The sequence below is a fragment of the Gobio gobio genome (assembly GCF_949357685.1).
Source record: "Gobio gobio genome assembly, chromosome: 5".
Classification (NCBI taxonomy): domain Eukaryota; kingdom Metazoa; phylum Chordata; class Actinopteri; order Cypriniformes; family Gobionidae; genus Gobio; species Gobio gobio.
In genome coordinates, this window is record NC_137101.1 from 3,786,172 (window position 1) to 3,806,006 (window position 19,835).

At 40.4% G+C, this 19,835-nt stretch overlaps 1 protein-coding gene across 1 annotated transcript in view; it reads right to left on the reverse strand.

The window, feature by feature from the left end:
• grm8a (glutamate receptor, metabotropic 8a) overlaps positions 1–19,835 on the reverse strand; it is a gene marked incomplete at its 5' end in the record, with an annotated part of 120,391 nt that overhangs the window by 63,531 nt on the left and 37,025 nt on the right. The window contains one exon of the mRNA XM_079818366.1: positions 9,100–9,300. Within this exon, the coding sequence (XP_079674492.1) occupies positions 9,100–9,300 (201 nt within the window). The remainder of the gene's footprint in view (positions 1–9,099; positions 9,301–19,835) is intronic.

The window sequence follows — 19,835 nt, forward strand, 5'->3', positions numbered from 1 at the left end:
CAGAGAACAGTGATGACTCCAGCCCCTGACCAGAGACCAGTGATGACTCCAGCCCCTGACCAGAGTTCAGTGATGGCTCCAGCCTCTGACCAGAGAACCCTTATTTGGCTCCATCCGTGATGGCTCAAGTCCCTGACCAGAGACCAGTGATGGCTCCAGCTTCTGACCAGAGACCAGTGATGGCTCCAGCCCCTGACCAGAGTCCAGTGATGGCTCTAGTCCCTGACCAGAGACCAGTGATGGCTCCAGCTTCTGACCAGAGTCCAGTGATGGCTCCAGCCCCTGACCAGAGTCCAGTGATGGCTCTAGTCCCTGACCAGAGTTCAGTGATGACTCCAGCCCCTGACCAGAGTCCAGTGATGGCTCCAGCCCCTGACCAGAGACCAGTGATGGCTCCAGCCCCTGACCAGTGATGGCTCCAGCCCCTGACCAGAGAACAGTGATGACTCCAACCCCTGACCAGAGACCAGTGATGACTCCAGCCCCTGACCAGAGTTCAGTGATGGCTCCAGCCTCTGACCAGAGAACCCTTATTTGGCTCCATCCGTGATGGCTCAAGTCCCTGACCAGAGACCAGTGATGGCTCCAGCTTCTGACCAGAGACCAGTGATGGCTCCAGCTTCTGACCAGAGTCCAGTGATGGCTCCAGCCCCTGACCAGAGTCCAGTGATGGCTCTAGTCCCTGACCAGAGACCAGTGATGGCTCCAGCTTCTGACCAGAGACCAGTGATGGCTCCAGCTTCTGACCAGAGTCCAGTGATGGCTCCAGCCCCTAACCAGAGTCCAGTGATGGCTCTAGTCCCTGACCAGAGACCAGTGATGGCTCCAGCTTCTGACCAGAGTCCAGTGATGGCTCCAGCCCCTGACCAGAGTCCAGTGATGGCTCTAGTCCCTGACCAGAGTTCAGTGATGGCTCCAGACCCTGACCAGAGTCCAGTGATGGCTCTAGTCCCTGACCAGAGTTCAGTGATGGCTCCAGCCCCTGACCAGAGTCCCGTGATGGCTCTAGTCCCTGACCAGAGTTCAGTGATGACTCCAGCCCCTGACCAGAGTCCCGTGATGGCTCTAGTCCCTGACCAGAGTTCAGTGAAGGCTCCAGACCCTGACCAGAGTCCAGTGATGACTCCAGCCCCTGACCAGAGTCCCGTGATGGCTCTAGTCCCTGACCAGAGTTCAGTGATGACTCTAGTCCCTGACCAGAGACCAGTGATGACTCCAGCCCCTGACCAGAGACCAGTGAGGACTCCAGCCCCTGACCAGAGACCAGTGATGACTCCAGACCCTGACCAGAGACCAGTGATGACTCCAGCCCCTGACCAGAGACCAGTGATGACTCCAGCCCCTGACCAGAGACCAGTGATGACTCCAGCCCATGACCAGAGACCAGTGATGACTCCAGCCCCTGACCAGAGACCAGTGAAGACTCCAGCCCAGGACCAGAGACCAGTGATGACTCCAGCCCCTGACCAGAGACCAGTGATGGCTCCAGAGTCCTGTGATGGCTCCAGCCCCTGACCACAGTCCTGTGATGGCTCCAGCCCCTGACCACAGTCCAGTGATGGCTCCAGCCCCTGACCAGAGTCCACTCCGTCCCAAGAGCCCACTCCAGTTCACAACCCCATAGCTCCACTCAAGAAAATGTTGGGGGCATGCTATACGTCCTTGTCCATAGTGGCTGAGCTGAGCTACCGGGGCAAGGCCACGGAGGCCGAACCTCACTGGTCTCCTGAACTGCCGGCGTGGCCTGGTCCCCCAGAGTCTTCCTGCACTACTAAGCCATGCCCTCATCAGCCTCCAGGGCACCCAACCTCCCACCCCTGTGGATGTAAAATGGCGTGAGGACGTGTCCTTCCGCACCCTTTGTGAGATTTACCCAAAAAACAATTGTACAGGATTTACAGGTGTTAAATGTCAAAAAAGTTCACACTTGACATTTTATGACATCAGAATGTTTCCATTAATCTAATGGTGCTTAATTAATGTATTATTATTATTGCATACTTAGGTTTAGTGATTGGAAAACTAAATATTAAACTAGAGTATTAATACTTTTCAAGAGCATGGCATGGCCAAACACTAATAACACTAATTGCTCATGAGTGACGAAAATGTAAAAATCTAGTCTTTTGATTACAATCATAAACTCACCCTGAGAACAGCTGGCACATTTCTGTCACATGCTCTCAGGAGACACTCAACAAGGTTAGTTTACAACGCTGCTTCTCACAGTAAGGATCCATCAAAGAAAACGTATAAAAAAAGAACAGGCTACACAGCGGTGAATGCAGCGCCGCATAGAAAGTCTTCAGATCGGGAGGCATGGCTTTGGGAACGTGCCATTAACAATAGACCATAAAAGTGTCATCATAACAAATGGCAGGTGTCGCGCAATGAGAGGCAATGCAACCTCTTAATAGGCCAAATACTGATCTACTGCGATGCATATCAGCATTCATTCACCTCTTGGATCTGACCGCAAACTCTGCTCCAGTTCTGATTTCTTCAAGTGCAACCCATTAACTGCGTTATAACTGCACCAAATCCCAAAGGCTAAGTGAAATAAACCAGTGCTACCTGTGTGCTTTCTCTTACTGTTTTGGTCACATCTGCTTTACGACGGCAGCATCATGATATTATTTGAGGCTCTGGAGTCAGGACCCTGAGGAACTCTTATCTGCGGGAGTATCTGATCCACTCCAGGAGGGTGTCAATAACAGCCAAGTGTCTGCAACGGACCGTGGGATCACGCAGGCGGCCCATCTCATGCTGCTGAGAAAGGTTACACCAGCACAAAAAAGAGCCGCAGGATCGTTAAACAGCCTCGTTTGGCAGCTATAGCCATTTCCCAGAATGCTCTAGGGCAGAGAACGGTTTTGATTTTTATTTCCTTTTTCTAAAACTGCATTGCTTCGAGGCTGCTCTGGAGACAACACAAGAGTTTCAACTTTATAAGATCCATCTCTTTAAAAAGTACTTCATTTCAGTCTCCGTTTACTCTCTATTGATCTCCATAGCCAAGTTGTGAATTTAAGTCATCACATAGACATTTGTGAATAAAGCACTGTTTCCATCCCATGTCACTTCCTGGAAAATGAGCACAAAATATCTGTAATGAAAATTAAACTTGCTGCAATTGCGGAAGCCTCTGTGGCACAGTTTTTGACTTGCGGATGAATAATAAACACTTCTTGCGTTCAGATGCCTGGTGTTTATGAACACATGTGAGACCCAACCATTTTGATAACTGACTTTGGCTCAGGCATGTCAGAACCACTAAACCAAAATTTAAGATGCTGAGCGATGCGATTGGTCCGCTGGTTAGTTCAATTATCCAATCACATTGAGTTTTTTTGTGTTGTGCATTGAGGGATTTATTCAATAAATGTGTTTCCATCTTATACGATGAACAATATAAATATATTATGTGCATGTCTTCCTATCAGATAAAAAATGAATGTATAACTTTTTTATGCGCATCTAGGCTATTTCCATCCAGCGTTCTTTTTTTTTTAATGCAAAATCTGAATAAAAATATGTGGATGGAAACAGCTATTGATGTCTAAGGGAAATCTCATTTGTGATTTGTCTTTCTTACCACCTTTAAGACACCATGGTGATTTTCCCTCATGGTGAGAATGTGAAGGAATACGCTGATGAATTGGATTAATAAAGATCTCTGTCCCCTCTTTCTGCCTTTTTGCAGAATTGAACGCCACCCGTGATCCTCGCTGGTTTTAACATTAATGAGGAACATGCTGAGTCCATTGACTTTACACAAGAGCTTCTAAACCTGAAATCAGCCAAACAAAAGACCACACATACACACAAATAAAGAAGCTTCAGTGGTGTCCATTTCTCTCAAATCACCAGCAAAGGCAATGACCCAAAACTCAGTGTGTCATGAGTGTCTTTGTGTAAAGCTGAGTAAATATAAGCTGGGAGACAAAACATAGTTTGGCTGAAATTATGTCTATCTTTCTTTAGTGTTGCTGTTTGAGCAAAAATCTCTCAAGTCCCTCCATCGGCAGTTCTTCTCTATATCAGTGTCACTGTTTCTGAACTCCCTGAAACGCCTCCATTGTACTCGCGAGTTTTCTTCCAGTAACAAACACTTCCCAATCAGTGTCGGGGGTAACGCATTACAAATAACACGAGTTACGTAATCAGATTACTTTTCAAGTAACTAGTAAAGTAATGCATTACTTTTTAAATTTACAACAAAACATCTGAGGTACTTTTCAAATAAGTAATGCAAGTTAATTTGTTTTCCCATGTATTGACTGACGGCTCTCCTGTCCTCGTGTTGAGAGGAATCGTGAGTAAATGCAGAGGCGTTGTGTCTGAACATGATGGTTATTATAGTTCTAGACGAAATGTGAGCATGCATTTACTCATCTCACTTACACAAAAACAGATTCAGTATTCCTCAAAATGAATAAAAACAGTGAAACGTAAACGTGCAATTATTAAATATGTTAAATAACACTAATGTACTTTATGTATTTAATCTCACTTTATTAACCGGCATCTTTGCTGCTAGATAAACCACATTTGTGTGTGTGTTTGCTGAAGTAAGAGTGTTATTTATTTCACTTTTGGTGTACATTTGCATTTGCCAAAAATAGAACTTCTTTGTGTTGTTATTAAGAAACAAACAAGCAAGCCCAGCCCAGGTGAGAAAAAGTAACGCAAAGGTAATATCCATTACTTTCCATTAGGGCTGGGAAATGACACAAATTTCACAATTCGATTCGATTTCGATTCACAAGCTTGCGATTCGATTCGATTTCGATTCGATTCAATATGAATTATTTTGGATAGATATCAGGTACAATACATGGCAAATTTTCTCAAGGAAAACAAATCTCTGAACTTATGCTGTAAACTATGGCAGTCAGTTGTAGCCTACTATAATATTGAAGGTAAAAATGAACTGATTTGTATACAAACACTTAAATTACACTCAATTATGTTTTTTTTATAATAATAAAGTTATAATATTAACTTTAAAATTACATAATCATATTTCTACTCCAATTCGTTTTTTGAAATATAAACATTTAAATGGTGGCTGTCATAAAAACTTGCCAGATTTATACATACATGCATTAAATATTGAAGAACATTAAAAATGATAATGAACAGCCTATGTAATGTGGTGCATATAATTAGCAAAATGCTCCTCTCTAGAGGAAATTTTTCTAGCTGATTAACGAGTTTATGGACACTGGATATGGTTTTTCTAAGGTAAATGTGACGTTACTTGACATTGTTAACAAGCCGTTTTACTGACGTCTTTCTGGGGGTGAAACACTGAGTACAGATGATACAGATTTCGGTAAGTTGTCCTGTATCTTTTAACACTCGCAGATGCTCATTCATGTTTATTTCGAGCTGTGACTGGTATTAAAGCGGAAGAGAAGATCCGTTCATGTGCCGCTTCTCTTGAGCTGAGCCAGAGTGATCTCATGCCACAGCGCCAAAACTTTTTAGAATTTCGTAATAAAATGTAAAATTGTAATTGGATATCTGAGAGTTTGTTCCATATCAATAGTAATAAAGCACAACGAATATTGCGATTTATTGGATGGGAGGTGCGCTACAATGCTCCATTCATTCATCAAATGAAAACAGAATGACTCATCGATTCTTGGGTTTCAAGTATCGATATTATCGATACTATATAAGTATCGATATTATATTATTTTGCGTAAAAATGAGAATCGATTAAAATCGAGAAATCTGTATTTTTTACCCAGAGTAAAAGGGAGTACTTTCCCTAACACTGATCACAATATTCCTCATTTAAATAATTCCTGCCAAAGGCATACACAAAATAAAGGAGCGGGGCCTGGCTATTATATATATTATATTACCTTTATTTAACCAGAATAAAACTCATTGAGATTAAAAATCTCTTTTCCAAGAGCGTCCTGGTCAAGACAGGCAGCAGCACATTTAACAAGGTTAGTTAGTTAGTAGTGTGTTGTCTCCATATCCAAAAAACAATGTTTTTGTCTCCACCACGACTCTAAACCCCCTTTTGTCAGCGTTCCCACAGTTCTAGTCAATCCGCTTGTTCTTTCACATTTTCATTATCCGATTTGGGCTTGAAACTGATGCCACGGTTAGTGTTTACACCTGAGAAGCTAAAACTGGCGGTTATCGTAAGAGGCGGGACATTTCCGAAACACGTTGACCAATCTCAACACACTGCTCCAACTGACCAATCAGAGCGCATTGTGCTTTTCAGAAGGAGGGGCTTCATTGAGACAAGAACTAAACAGAGCGTTACTGACAGACTGGGAAGAGATGAGCCGCAACAATGGAGAATATGAGGAAAATAATAAACATTCAAGCATGAAAACCTGTTCTATTAGAGCGCAAAAACAACATCAAAGTGCATAATATGGCCTCTTTAACCCTCTGGGGTACTTCAGGTCAAAAATTACCCGAAGCGTTTTATTAAAAAATGTTAAAAATCGTAGCTTCATCGGATTGGTCCGAAATCTCTAAAACATCAAGAGTGCAAAACAGAGATTCACCCCCTCACTGTTGAGTCCTTTTTTTCAGAATTCTGGCTGATTTGTAGATTGTATGCGCAAAAAAACTCTGTATTTTCATATTTTTGCCAATTTCCCATTCATTTCCTATGGGGGTCATTTTTGACCCGAAGGTCCTGAGTGTGACTATTTTTTTTAAGACCACTTAGACTTAGACTGGGTGTTCATATACCAAGTACCAATACAGTCACCAAGTTTCGGACCATTCCGATGAAGCTACGATTTTTTTATTTTTTTTATTTATAAAACGCAAGATCCACTTTAGTGGTAAAAATGTGCTATTGCATGATAAAAATGCTCAATGTGTCCACCGGATGGCACCGATCTCATTAAAAAAATTGCTTTCATGAGGCCTAGGCTTGACTCTAAAATGAAATACAGCTTTAATCCAAATTTAAAAAAAAATATATATATATATATAATTTTTTTATTATATTCAATAGGAAAAAATGGGTCATAATTATTGCATAAATATTAATTATAAATCATAAAATTATCTCAAAACACCAAAAAAGAAAAGAAAAAATATTATTGAACAAAAATATATTTCATTGATTTAACTCAAATCTTTTTTATCTTAATCCCACCCTCCGAAGGTCCTGAGTGTGACCCATAAATGAAGAACCCCAGAGGGTTAAAATAACATATTTTAATAAATTTTTAAATGTAAACCTGAAATGTCAGCATCATTACTCCAGTCTTCAGTCTCACATGACCCTTCAGAAATCATTCTAATAGGATGATTTGCTGCTCAAGAAACAGGAAGAGAAAACAAACAGTTCGCCTGAAATTACAGGCAGCACATCACTACTATTTTAACTCTAAACCGTTACTTCATCAAACCGTGCAATCGATACACATCAGACTTACACAGCAGAATAACATCTTCCAGGTTTCTCGCTCTCTAATCGAAAAACATACAGTGGATCTGTCTTTCACTTCAAATACAGTCAGAGGAGGAACGCAAGGTGGTGGAACAAATAACCCAGGTTGCATTGGCCGCTAGTAAGTGAATTAATGAGGTTTTAGTGGTCCCACGCAGCCCCGCCCGTCCCCGCGCCGCCTTAATCGCTCAACTGCAGTTATGCAAATGACACAACTTGAAGGCAAACATAAGCAGATGATAACAGAACGACGGAGTTGGGGGATAGAAAAATGAAAGAGTAGCAAAGACGCACGGAGCAAAACTAATATTTAAATGAATCGTTTGATATGCTTTCAAAGAGAATGTTTAAATTCTTTTGTTTCAACATGATTCAAGAGCACGAGGGAAACAAAAGCAGTCAATCACGCAAGGCTCTTATTAAGACACGCACTGTACTTGCACATTATTATGAAGAAATATGAGCATCCCTGCATGCGCTTAACTCACATTTTCCGGCCTCTGCTTTGACGCATGTGTGATGATTTTAGGGGTCACTGAGGGGTGCCAGAAGACAAAGAATTGACAAACACAACAAGAGGGAAGATTGTGCGAGTGAGAAGGGCGATCTGTGATCGTAGGAATTAATGAGTGATGCTAGAAGTAAGAAATATGAAAAATTTGTTGAATATGTACATATACAAGCGCTCTAACATAAGAAGCTGCATTGGTAATAGACATGCCAACGGCATTGCACGGTAAAATATGGCATATCACTTTATAATAACTTTCATTAATATGGTTGCAACACTCATTATATAAGGCTCAAAGGAATAGTTGAAAAATGTTTTTGTAATTATTTTCTTTGAATACAAAATTCCATGATATTTCATTCAAATGTCATTTTTTAAAATGTCTTATAATCAATCAAATTATAAATTATATGTCTTATAATAAAAATTCAAATAATAGCTTAAATTTGAGTCCCCAAACAATTCTTTCATTTGATATGCATATATATATGTATTTATATGATATGACATTTTTAACTGTTTGAACGTACACTGTTGTTCAAAAGTCTCTTCTGCTCACAGAGGCTGCATTTATTTGATAAAAAATACAGGAAAAAATATATTATTATGAAATATTATTACAATATGAAATAGCTATTTTCCATGTGAATATATTGTAAAATGTAATTTATTCCTGCGATTCAAAGCTGAATTTTCAGCATCATTACTCCAGTCTTCAGTGTCACAAGATTTTGTGCTGAATTTTAAAAATTATTATTATCATTCTTTGATGAACCGAAAGTTAAAAAAGAACAGCATTTATTTAAAATAGAGATCTTTTGCAATATTATACATGTTTTTAATGGCTCTTTTGATTAATTTAATGCATCCGTGCAGATGTTTTTTTTTTTTTAATTATGTATTTTAGGAGAGAGGAAAAAAAAAAAAGTATATATATATATATTCTACTGACCCCAAAATGTTTACAGCTAATAATATTTGTATTGAAAGTAGTAATAAAGTGTACTGTAACCAGACTCAAGTCTGTGCATTGCAAATAACACGACTTCCATCATTCGTGAACAACACTCTTGAGACTTGATTTAGACTTGGCCCTGAAATTGGAGACTTGCAAACATATCTGTAGGATCTGAGCACTCACCATTGAAATTAACGCTCCGGATGTATCCCAGGAGCTCCTTTCCATTGATATTGCTCATGCGGGGGCAAAGGCCGGGAAAGCCGAAGCAGTAATCCCTGTGCATGCGATGCAGCGCGTGTGCCATCGCATAAACCGCATCCATCACGAACTGCACCTTCCCTTCCTGCTCGTAACTGGAGTCACGGCCGACCTTCTCCAGGCCTGTGCAAACACACAAAACACACATCTTCAACAAACACAGCTTCGGCCCTTTGAGAGCTGACCCACAAGGTTCTCTCAAAGTTATGAGTAAGTAACGTTAATAAAGCGTTTGTTCAAAGTTATCTGGTCTTTAATAATGTTCTCAAAAGGTTAGTACAAAAACATTATCTATACATGGCTTCTAAAATGTTTTAGTTAGACATTTTTTGAGCGCAGAATCTTGGGACATGTGGTCTTCACCTCACAGCCGGTGGGAAAGAATCGGGATAGGATTCGGGCGGAAATCCTACTGTAGTGTGAAGCAGAGCAGGACCGAGTGTTGTGGAGCTGAGGAACCCTGGAGCGATTTTTAAAGGGTTAGTTCACCCAAAAATGAAAATTCTGTCATTAATTACTTACCCTCATGTCGTTCGACACCCGTCAGACCTCCGTTCATCTTCGGAACAGAAATTAAGATATTTTAGTTGAAATCTGATGCCTCTGAAAGGCCTCCATTGGCACAATGGTACTCTACACTCTCAAGACCCTTAAAAGGTACTAAAGACGTTGTTACAAAGTCCATCTCACTACAGTGGTTCTAAAATAACTTTATGAATTGGCGACAATAGTTTTTGTGCGCAAAAAAACCCTAAATAACGACTTACATAGTGATGACGATTTCAAAACAAAGCATCATGAAGCTTCGAAGCGTTATGAATCACTGAGCCGAATGATGATTCGGATCGCGTGTCAAACCGCCAAACTGCTGAAATTTGGCGATTCAAACCGCTGAATCGACTCACTGATTCATAACGCTTCGAAGCTTCATTGAGAGTGTAGAGTACCATTGTGCCAATGGAGGACTTTCAGAGGCATCAGATTTCAATTAAAATATCTTCATTTGTGTTCCGAAGATGAACGGAGGTCTGACGGGTGTCGAACGACATGAGGGTAAGTAATTAATGACAGAATTTTCATTTTTGGGTGAACTAACCCTTTAATAACGCCCTCACACGTCCCGGTTCATTGGTTAAAATAGCAATTTCTCACGATTTACAAATAGTTGGAAACATTTGGGATATTGTAAGTACTCAACTGAATAAAATATATAACACTGGCCTAGTGGTTTTTGGATATTTTACTGAATTTTTTTTTACATAGTACTCCTTTAAATTACATTAAAGTAATTTGATAGTACTTTAATAGTCTTAAAGGTGCAGTTTGTAGTATTTATGAGGATCTATTGACAGAAATGCAATATAATATACATGACTATGTTTTCAGTGGTGTATTAAGACCTTAAAAAATGTACCGTTATGTTTTTATTACCTTAGAATGAGCCGTTCCTATCTACACACATCGCGGGACCCCTTACAGTGAAGCCGCCATTTTGGGTCATCATGTTTCTACGGTAGCCCTAAACGGACAAACTAGCTCTCTCAGACGATGACATTTTTGTCCTTTGTCGGCCCCCGTAGCCTCTCTATGTGCTCCGAAAGGGAGGGGTGAGCAGTGGGTGATGAAATTCACAACCTCACCACTAGATGCCGCTAAAACTTACACACTGCACCTTTAAACCCTAGAGGTCCGTGGTCGCGACGGCGATACCACCTCGCTTTTTTTCTTATCATTGCGACTCAAAATACTCCATCGTGTTTGGTCATACAGGCAAGTGTTATACATCATTGTAATCTGTTAAGTGTCTACTTTTTACAATAAAAACTAAATGTTGTGCTTTTTGCAAAATAAATGCGCGATTTTCTGCCTTTCTCTCAATGACGTCCATTATGATACTTGTCGGAAAATGAACTGTAACTTAGCGAATACTTGTCACACAAACACGAGACATGTATCTAAAAACAACGTTGAAATGTTAGTTTTTAAATAAGGCACGAAAACAAATATTCTCTGTTTAAGTAAACTGTTTGAAAAGAGAGAGATGTCTGTCGTTCACGAACTGCATCATTATCTGCTAATGTGGCCACGCCCACAGAGAGCACTCTCTATTCAAAGGCTAATTCTGACCATTCATGTACTTATGAATCTAAAGTACATGGATGAAAATTGCTTAGCTTATTTTGCTTAACTTACTTATTCTGAGCACAAGATGTTTAATTTGGAGATTCTACTCTTGCAGATGCAGTAATTCTCTTCATAATAAATTGCTATTTAATGTTTCTCAAATGTATGCACTCGTTAGAGTAATTAGCTACTCAAGTCCTCGAGGAGGCGCTTGTGCCGGCCATCTGATGCACACATTTTACCCGTTAAAGGCAACAGCAAGAATGTGATCTTTCCAAACAAATAATCTCTTCCATATCTCTCGAGACGGCAAAAGTAATATCACGCCTGCCGCTCGGAACAAATATTCCAGCTGTTGTTGTGCGTAAATTGAATTTGGCTCAGGCGTCTATGATTATTTCTCTCATAATCACCAGAGCGCTTTCCAAGTTGGTGTATTTTGACAAAAGCACCGGATGCCTCCGGGTAGATCTACCTTCTCCATCCACAGTTTTTGACACAATGAAGGATGAATAAAATGTGAAGGTGAATTAGCAAAGACCTGGAGTCCTCCATCGCTTCTGCTGTCAGTGAGGAATTAATAGACTCCTGTAAATGAAATCCAATCCACTTTTATAGCGCTTTCAGAGCAATGGGAAAATGATGCATTTGGTCTTCCAAAAACCAAACGGATTACCTGACCAGCACCGTGTGATAAATACGACAGAGAACTACAGGCCAGAGAAAACGACTCCCAGTGTCAAAACAAGGTGAACATCACGTTTATTTGTGGTTGCACTATCACAACGACAGTCAGAGTGTTCAGCGAGTGAAATACATCTATGCTAAACTTATACTTGTAGCCTCAAACACACACACTGGCATAGATCCAGTGGAAGTATTGTAATTTTTATATGTGAAAAAAGGTGTTATCTACAGGTTAAAACATGAGAGCTACTGCAGAACTTTCCTTGCTTACACCAGGAATGTTTGTGCACATTAACGCACTTAAGGTCCACCAATGAATTATACACTTGCACTGTTTTTCACAGCTTAAGAAATGAAAACATGTCACAAAAAAGCACTACAATATTAGTTGTGCAATACAATAAAAAATGTGCTTGTTCTGCTTTCTCCATATGTGACACTGGACCACAAAACCAGTCATAAGGGTCAATTTTTGGAAATTGAGATTTATACATCATCTGAAAGCTGAATAAATAAGCTTTGCATTGAGGTATGGTTTGTTAGGATAGGACAGTATTGGCCGAGATACAACTTTTTAAAATCTAGATTCTGAGGGAATCTAAATATTGAGAAAATCGCCTTTAAAGTTGTCCAAATGAAGTCCTTAGCAATACATTTTACTACTAATAATACATTTTGTATTCACGGTAGGACATTTACAAAATATCTTCATGGAACATGATCTTTACTTAACTCCTTCCCCGCCAAACACAGCATTTTCTGTGTTTTCGTGTTTTCACTGTTATACGCTAGGGGGTCGCTATTACGCATCTTCTGAATGAGTACAGAATCTCCTGATCAAAACACAGGCGAAGAAGACGCCAAAAAACAATCACATGTAAGCAGATGCATATGTAAAATAATGTGATCATCAGACATTAAACATCATATAAATGAAAACTGCCAAATGTTACTAAATGAAATGTCATCCCAGGACGAGCTATAGGACTGTGTAACTTTGGGGTGAGGATGGACTCGATCTACTCCATCTGTGTTTGATCATCGCTCTGAATCTGATCTGGATGTAGTCATTGACAAAAACGTGATTTTCTCCGCTTTTTGTTCAAAATGTTGCTTTTTTTATGAAACTTAACACCCATATTTAAGTGTTGATAAAAAAAGAATGCATGAATGCATTTTATTTTTTTTATTTTGATATATTGCATGCTAAGATTTTCATACAACAAAATATTCTATGGGCCATTACATTTTTGTGAAAATGATCAAAAACCCTGGCGATGGCTGGCAACTAATGGTTTTCGGAATAAAAGAAAAATGTATCATTTTTACCCATACAATGTATTGTTGGCTATCGCCACAAATATACCCGTGAGACGCAAGAGTAGTTTTGTGCTCCATGGTCTCACATTCCCGACAGAACCGTTTGCCAAGCCTGTGGATTACAGGTAATAATGTCGTAAATAATGTTCTGTTTCTTGTTCAGACCGATCGTTTCGCTTCATAAGACCTCAATGTGTCATCAGGAGTCATGGGAATTAATTTTCGTTTTGCCTGTATCTGTTCTTTGACACAAAATGACGGTAGCCATTGACTTGCATTATACGAATCACAAGGACCCCGGTTTCAGCTAAAAATCAACCTACATCTTGGATGGCATGAAGGTGAGTAAATGAACAGCATTTTCCTTTTTGAGTGAACTATACCTTTATCTATTTATAACGGAACCTGATAAGTGTCTGTTCCTCCATTGAAAGTCAATTTAACCAAAACTTTAAAGATCCAAAAAGGTCATAAAGGCATCCTAAAATAATCCAAAGTCTTGAAGAGATATAATCGCTTTATTTGATGGAAATTTAATGTAGACTTTTATTTATAATTAAACACATCACATATGGTAAACACAGAAGCTAAAAACATGTGCGTGAGGTACGAGAACCAATGGGGTTCGTTCTAGCGTGTGATGCATGCACAAGCTTCTGTGTTTGCCATATATGATGTGCACATTTTTTTTGCATATTTTTGCATATTTAGTTTTGCATATTTTTGCATAGATGTGAATAATTTTACCTTTTCACACACCAAAACCATATTAAAATGCAAGATACTCTGTTTGAATATTTTAAATAAATATGATAATGTAAACATACATATATATATATATAGTTTCGTTTGCCGTTATATATATATATAAATACTGAACATGTACAAACTTGTGTTGGATGTGATTAATCGATCTGACAGCACTAAATAACATAAATATAAATAATAGGCAGTGCACACTTCAAACTCCGCAGGACTTAGTAAGTAGTGAGCTAGTATTTCTGAACAACCGTGTACATTTATTTATTCAGCAGATGTTTTCATTCATAATGACTTACAAATGAGGAAACATGAGCGATTAATCCTAAGCAGGCAAAACTAGCAGTGCCACCGTACAGAAGCTCAAATATTGCCTTGAGTACAGAGATAAAACAATAATCATAGAACAATGTCCTGTTTTATGTTTATTATGGCATGCGCACAGGCTTTTCTGTGTCTCTGTTGAGCTGGATGAGAGGAAACAAACTGACGCTTATTGAGTGATTGATGACAGCATGGATGACGGGAAGCTTAATGAGACGAACAAGAGTCTAAATTAAATGTCAATTACTGGCGCAAATTAAATTCCCTCCCTTTCATCGAAGACATTTCGCTGCTACTGTTAAAAACGACAAATACTTTCCCCTGTCTCTCTCTCTCTCTCTCTCTCTCTCTCTCTCTCTCTCTCTCTCTCTCTCTCTCTCTCTCTCTCTCTCTCTCTCTCTCTCTCTCTCTCTCGAGTTAGTAGCAGGCTGACAATATCATATAAAAGGAATGAGATTTGGCTTGAATTCAGAGCAAATCGCGCTCACCGTAATGACTGGCAGCGTCATGAATATGCACAAATTGTACGGCTTCCAACTTTTCCAACTCTCACTCTGAATTATACACAGTGCGTGCCAACGCTGAGACAATAATCACCATTCTATATGCTATCTTATGCTAATGAGGACACTTCGACTACATGATATATGCACATCTGACTACATTACTCAAGCCAAGCTCGGAAAAACATCCGTACCTGTCTTTGACAACAGCAGCACTTGAGCTGAAGCGTTCAGGGCTGTTCACCTGGTTAAAGCTAAAATAACATATAGACTCACATTCCAAATCATTCTACAAAGACAGACTGGTTTCCCGCCCAAATTAAAAGAGCCCACCCACATGTCTCTATGACGTTGTGATCCAGAGATATCTCTCTCATCTTCTTTTCAGAGGAAGTCTAGTGGTTGCTAGGGTGCTGTAACTGGTTGCTAGGGCTGGTTTTGAATTTGTTATGTCACTAGTATTGGCTGCTTAATAGGCCAAACAAAATGAGCCAAATCTGTGACATTCTGAGCTGGAGATATGATCTGACAAAGTTCATGCCAATGTTAAGTCTATGGGACTTTTCCGCAACACTCGCCCGATCCAGGGCTCCAGACTGTGACCAAATGGTCGCATTTTACAACCTTTTTTTCCTGCTGGTGCGACTCAATTTTGTCAGAGGTCGCACTGGTGCCTTTCACCACAGTGCCCGACTGATAAGAGCTGCCATTTCTGTTACATATGAGAAACATCAAACGGCAAACGAAACTAAAGCGGAACATAACCACTCTACTCATTTGAGCTGCCGTTTATCAGCCCGGAGCAATAATAGACAGTGCAAGCTCATACACGTGCCGATCTCGATCATGTGACACCATTACTACACAGCGCTGAGAGATCCAGTGAGAAAGCATTTGAATTCACCACAGGATTAATAACATCGCTACTGTGAGATCTAGTGGAAGCGTTCGCCGCTCGTTATAAACCACAGATATCAGAGCAAACAGAGCTGACATGGAGACCAGGAGAAACCATTGAGCCATGAGGGAAGATCAGGGGTTTCAGTCACAAATCACCAACATTCACCAGGATTTACTGGAGTAACACATCATGATTTACTGTAGTAACACACCACGGTATTGTGGAAGAAATAGTTTGAATGTTGTCATTATTCATCTCAGGGTTTGTATAACCTTTTAAGAGTGAAGTGCAAGAACTTTTCAAGAGCTTCACACTTTCTCCATCCCTTCAAAGCTCTAAATATTATCCAATGTTAAAGCTTTTTATTTTTAATGTGGTGATTTGTAAAACTAAAAGTTTAAAGGTGTTGGAAAACGCTTTGTGGCAAACAAGCACTTTTATTTAAAGCTGCAATATGTAAGATTTTTGCAGTAAAATATCCAAAGCTACGCCAGTGTTATATATTTTGTTCAGTTGAGTACTTACAATATCCCAAATGTTTCCAACTATTTGTAAATCGTGAGAAAATTGCTATTTTAACCGAGGAACGGGAATGTGTGAGGGAGTCAATGGCAGACAATGGCGTCATATCTGTGTTCCCCTCGGTTTCCGGTTTTATTTTGCAGAAACGTTTTACTCTCACTGCAGTGTGAACAAGTGTCATAGCATCCGCCGAGCGAACGCTCAGAGTAATGTAATCCCATCATCAACACACTCAGATGTGTCTAATATGATCAACAGAGCTGCGTTACCTCACACTCATGACGCCGGAAAATGAAATGGCGCCGGCGACTGTGTCATAATAAAAGTCCTGCTGCTCGTGAGGCGTGTGTTGCCTTCATCTCATTAACAATCGCTCCAGCGGTTCCTCAGCTCCACAACACTTGCTCCTGCTCTGCTTCACTACAGTAATGTTAATAATCACATTGTGGCGGGCAGCGAGGCCGAGGGACCGTGAGGGCGGGACGAGGCGGCGCTCATCAGGGAGGATGAGCGCCAGCTGCGCGCCGCAGCGATCTCGGCCCTTGCGGAGGAGTGAGGGACTATAAAGGAGGAGCGACAACAGTGAGGGACGAGAGAGGACCAGGCCTGGATTTTATGTTGAGTTTTATTTATGTTTTGTTATGTGTTGCTGCAGTCGACCGTGAGGGGCTGCAGCTTTTTATTTTCATTGTGTTTGTTTGTATGTAGGCGGCAGTCGACCGTGAGGGGCTGTCGCCGCCATTTTATTTTGATTAAAAGTCTGTTTAATGTTCGCCGGTTCCCGCCTCCTTCTTCCCGTACAAACGAGATTTACTACACACATCAACATGATTTCTGAGTCCTATCCCGATTCTTTCCCACCGGCTGTGAGGTGAAGACCACATGTCCCAAAATTCTGCGCTCAAACGTGGCGTCATCAAACTACGCCTTTGTTTTGAATAGGCAAACTCTAGCGGACAGAAAAGTTACATAGTGCAGCTTTACAAAAAGACATGAAATGGCCACTATAACCAGTAGATGGCGGCAGAGGAGCATTTATTTGATGAAAAAGTTTAATTAAGAGTAGAAAATAAGAGTAGAATATTTACATTTTCCCAATAAGAATGAGGTTTTTGCACATTACCGTTGTTAATAAAAGTTAATTTCATCTGTACATCAATTCAAGCTCAGTGCTTCACTGTTAAATTTCCAATAAACAAACTTAATATTATTTGTATCTGCACTTATTAACAAAACAATGCAAAACAATAGTCATTTTATTATTTACATTAACATTTACATTTATGCATTTGGCAGACGCTTTTATCCAAAGCGACTTACATTGCATTCAAGGTACACATTTTACATTTTGTCAGTTCTTGCTTTCCCTGAGAATCGAACCCATGACCAAGGCGCTGCTAGCGCCATGCTCTACTGTTTGAGCTACAGGAAAGCTTATTAGAAAGTTTATTATTAAATGAACGTTATGATAAAATATCCTCCTGGAGCCCTGCGATCGCTTATAAAAGCACAAGCCACACGATTTGACACCTCATTTATGGGACAAATGAGTTACGCTCCACATTTTTGTCCAGAAGAATAATAAGCATATGAGAGATAACACAAGAGATGCTTTGCTTATCCCACATATATAAAATTTAGCTTGAGATGCAAATGATGATAAATATAATATAAATGTGCTTATAAAAAATCAAAACAGAAAAGGCAGCATTTCACAGAATGACTCATCCGCCTGCGGCCACCGCAAAACAACCCATAAAAAGCCATTGTATCTGACCAGGTTCCACACAGCCGATGCTGTTTGCCACTGGAGAGCACATTTCTTAACCCATCACTGCAATTTCTCCAAGCTGATGGGATTCCTGAACTTCAAAATGAGACTGACACTCATGCCGTCTAAGACCCAATGCCCTCTTTCCCCGAGCCATTACGGCTCACGGAGCGGCCCTGTTCGCTGTCGCCAGTCCAATACATGTTTTTAAGCAGCGTTGATTTATGTGAGGAAAGGCTAAACACATCCTGACAAGAGTTATTTTATTTCCAACCGTTCTCCCCTCCATAATTTTCAGCAGGTTAGTCATTGTGTTGGCGCTCGCCCCGTCGAAGAAAGAGTCAAAGCACGGCCTGGCACTGGAGACTAGTCTTATTGTTGGCAACAAGACGGAGCGTGAAATCGCATTAGGAGTTGTGGCTGAGGTTCTGCCACCTTGTGCTCTCGAGGGTTTCGGTGATAGGGTTTGCCGGGGAGGTGAGACTAACTGAGTTCTTGACACCAATCTAACGGCAGCCGGATCCGTCTCGTCGGAAGAGGAAGTCAGGGCTGTGTGTTCACTCCCTGTTCCACCAGAGCCTCAGCAAGGTGCAAGTCCCAACGGAGAATGCGGGCTTTTAATTACGACCACTCAGGGCAATAAATTACACACTCCAGCAGAGGACTCTCACACAGATTCATTGCTCACAGTGCACGAGGTGATATGGAGAAATAGACGGAAAAATTATGACCAAAGCACACACCGCATGTAACACATCCAGGTCATATTTTACAAAAAAATATATATATAATAAATTGCCAAAAGTTTTGGGACGCCTTTACATGCATATGAACTTTAATGACATCCCATTTTTAATCCGTGGGTTTTAAAATGGAGTTGGCCCACCCTTTGCAGCTCTAACAGCTTCAACTGTTCTGGGAAGGCTTTCCACAAGGTTTAAGAGTGTGTTTATGGGAATTTTTTACCATTCTTCTACAACCCCAAATCAGGAAAAGTTGGGACAGTATGGAAAACGCAAATAAATAAAAAAAGAAGTGATTTCTAAATTTACTTTGACTTGTATTTCATTGCAGACAATATGAACACAAAATATTTCATGTTTTGTCTGGTCAACTTCATGTCATTTGTATATATGCATCCTTTCCTGTGATTCAGACCTGCAACACATTTCAAAAAAAGTTGGGACAGGAGCAATTTAGGGCTAGCAATGAGGTAAAATGGTTAAATAATGATGTGATTTGAAACAGGTGATGTCAACAGGTGATTGTAATTATGATTTGGTACAAAAGCAGCATCCAAGTAAGGTCTAATCCTTTAGGAGCAAAAATGGGCAGAGGATCGCCAGTTTGCCAACAAATACGTGAGAAAATTATTGAAATGTTTAAAAACAATGTTCCTCAAAGAAAGATAGGAAGAGATTTGGATATTGCACATTCAACAGTGCATAACATAATTAAAAGATTCAAGGAATCTGGAGGAATTTCAGTGCGTAAAGGACAAGGGCGCAAGCCTAAGCTGAACAACCGTGATCTCCGATCCCTCAGGCGGCACTGCATCAAGAATCGTCATTCATCTAGAAGCGATATCACCACATGGGCTCAGGACTACTTTGGCAAACCTTTAGTTTACATAGTTACATCCACAAATGCCAGTTAAAACTGTACTGTGCCAAAAGGAAGCCCTATGTTAACAGTGTCCAGAAGCGCCGTCGACTTCTCTGGGCTCGGAGGCATCTGGGATGGACCA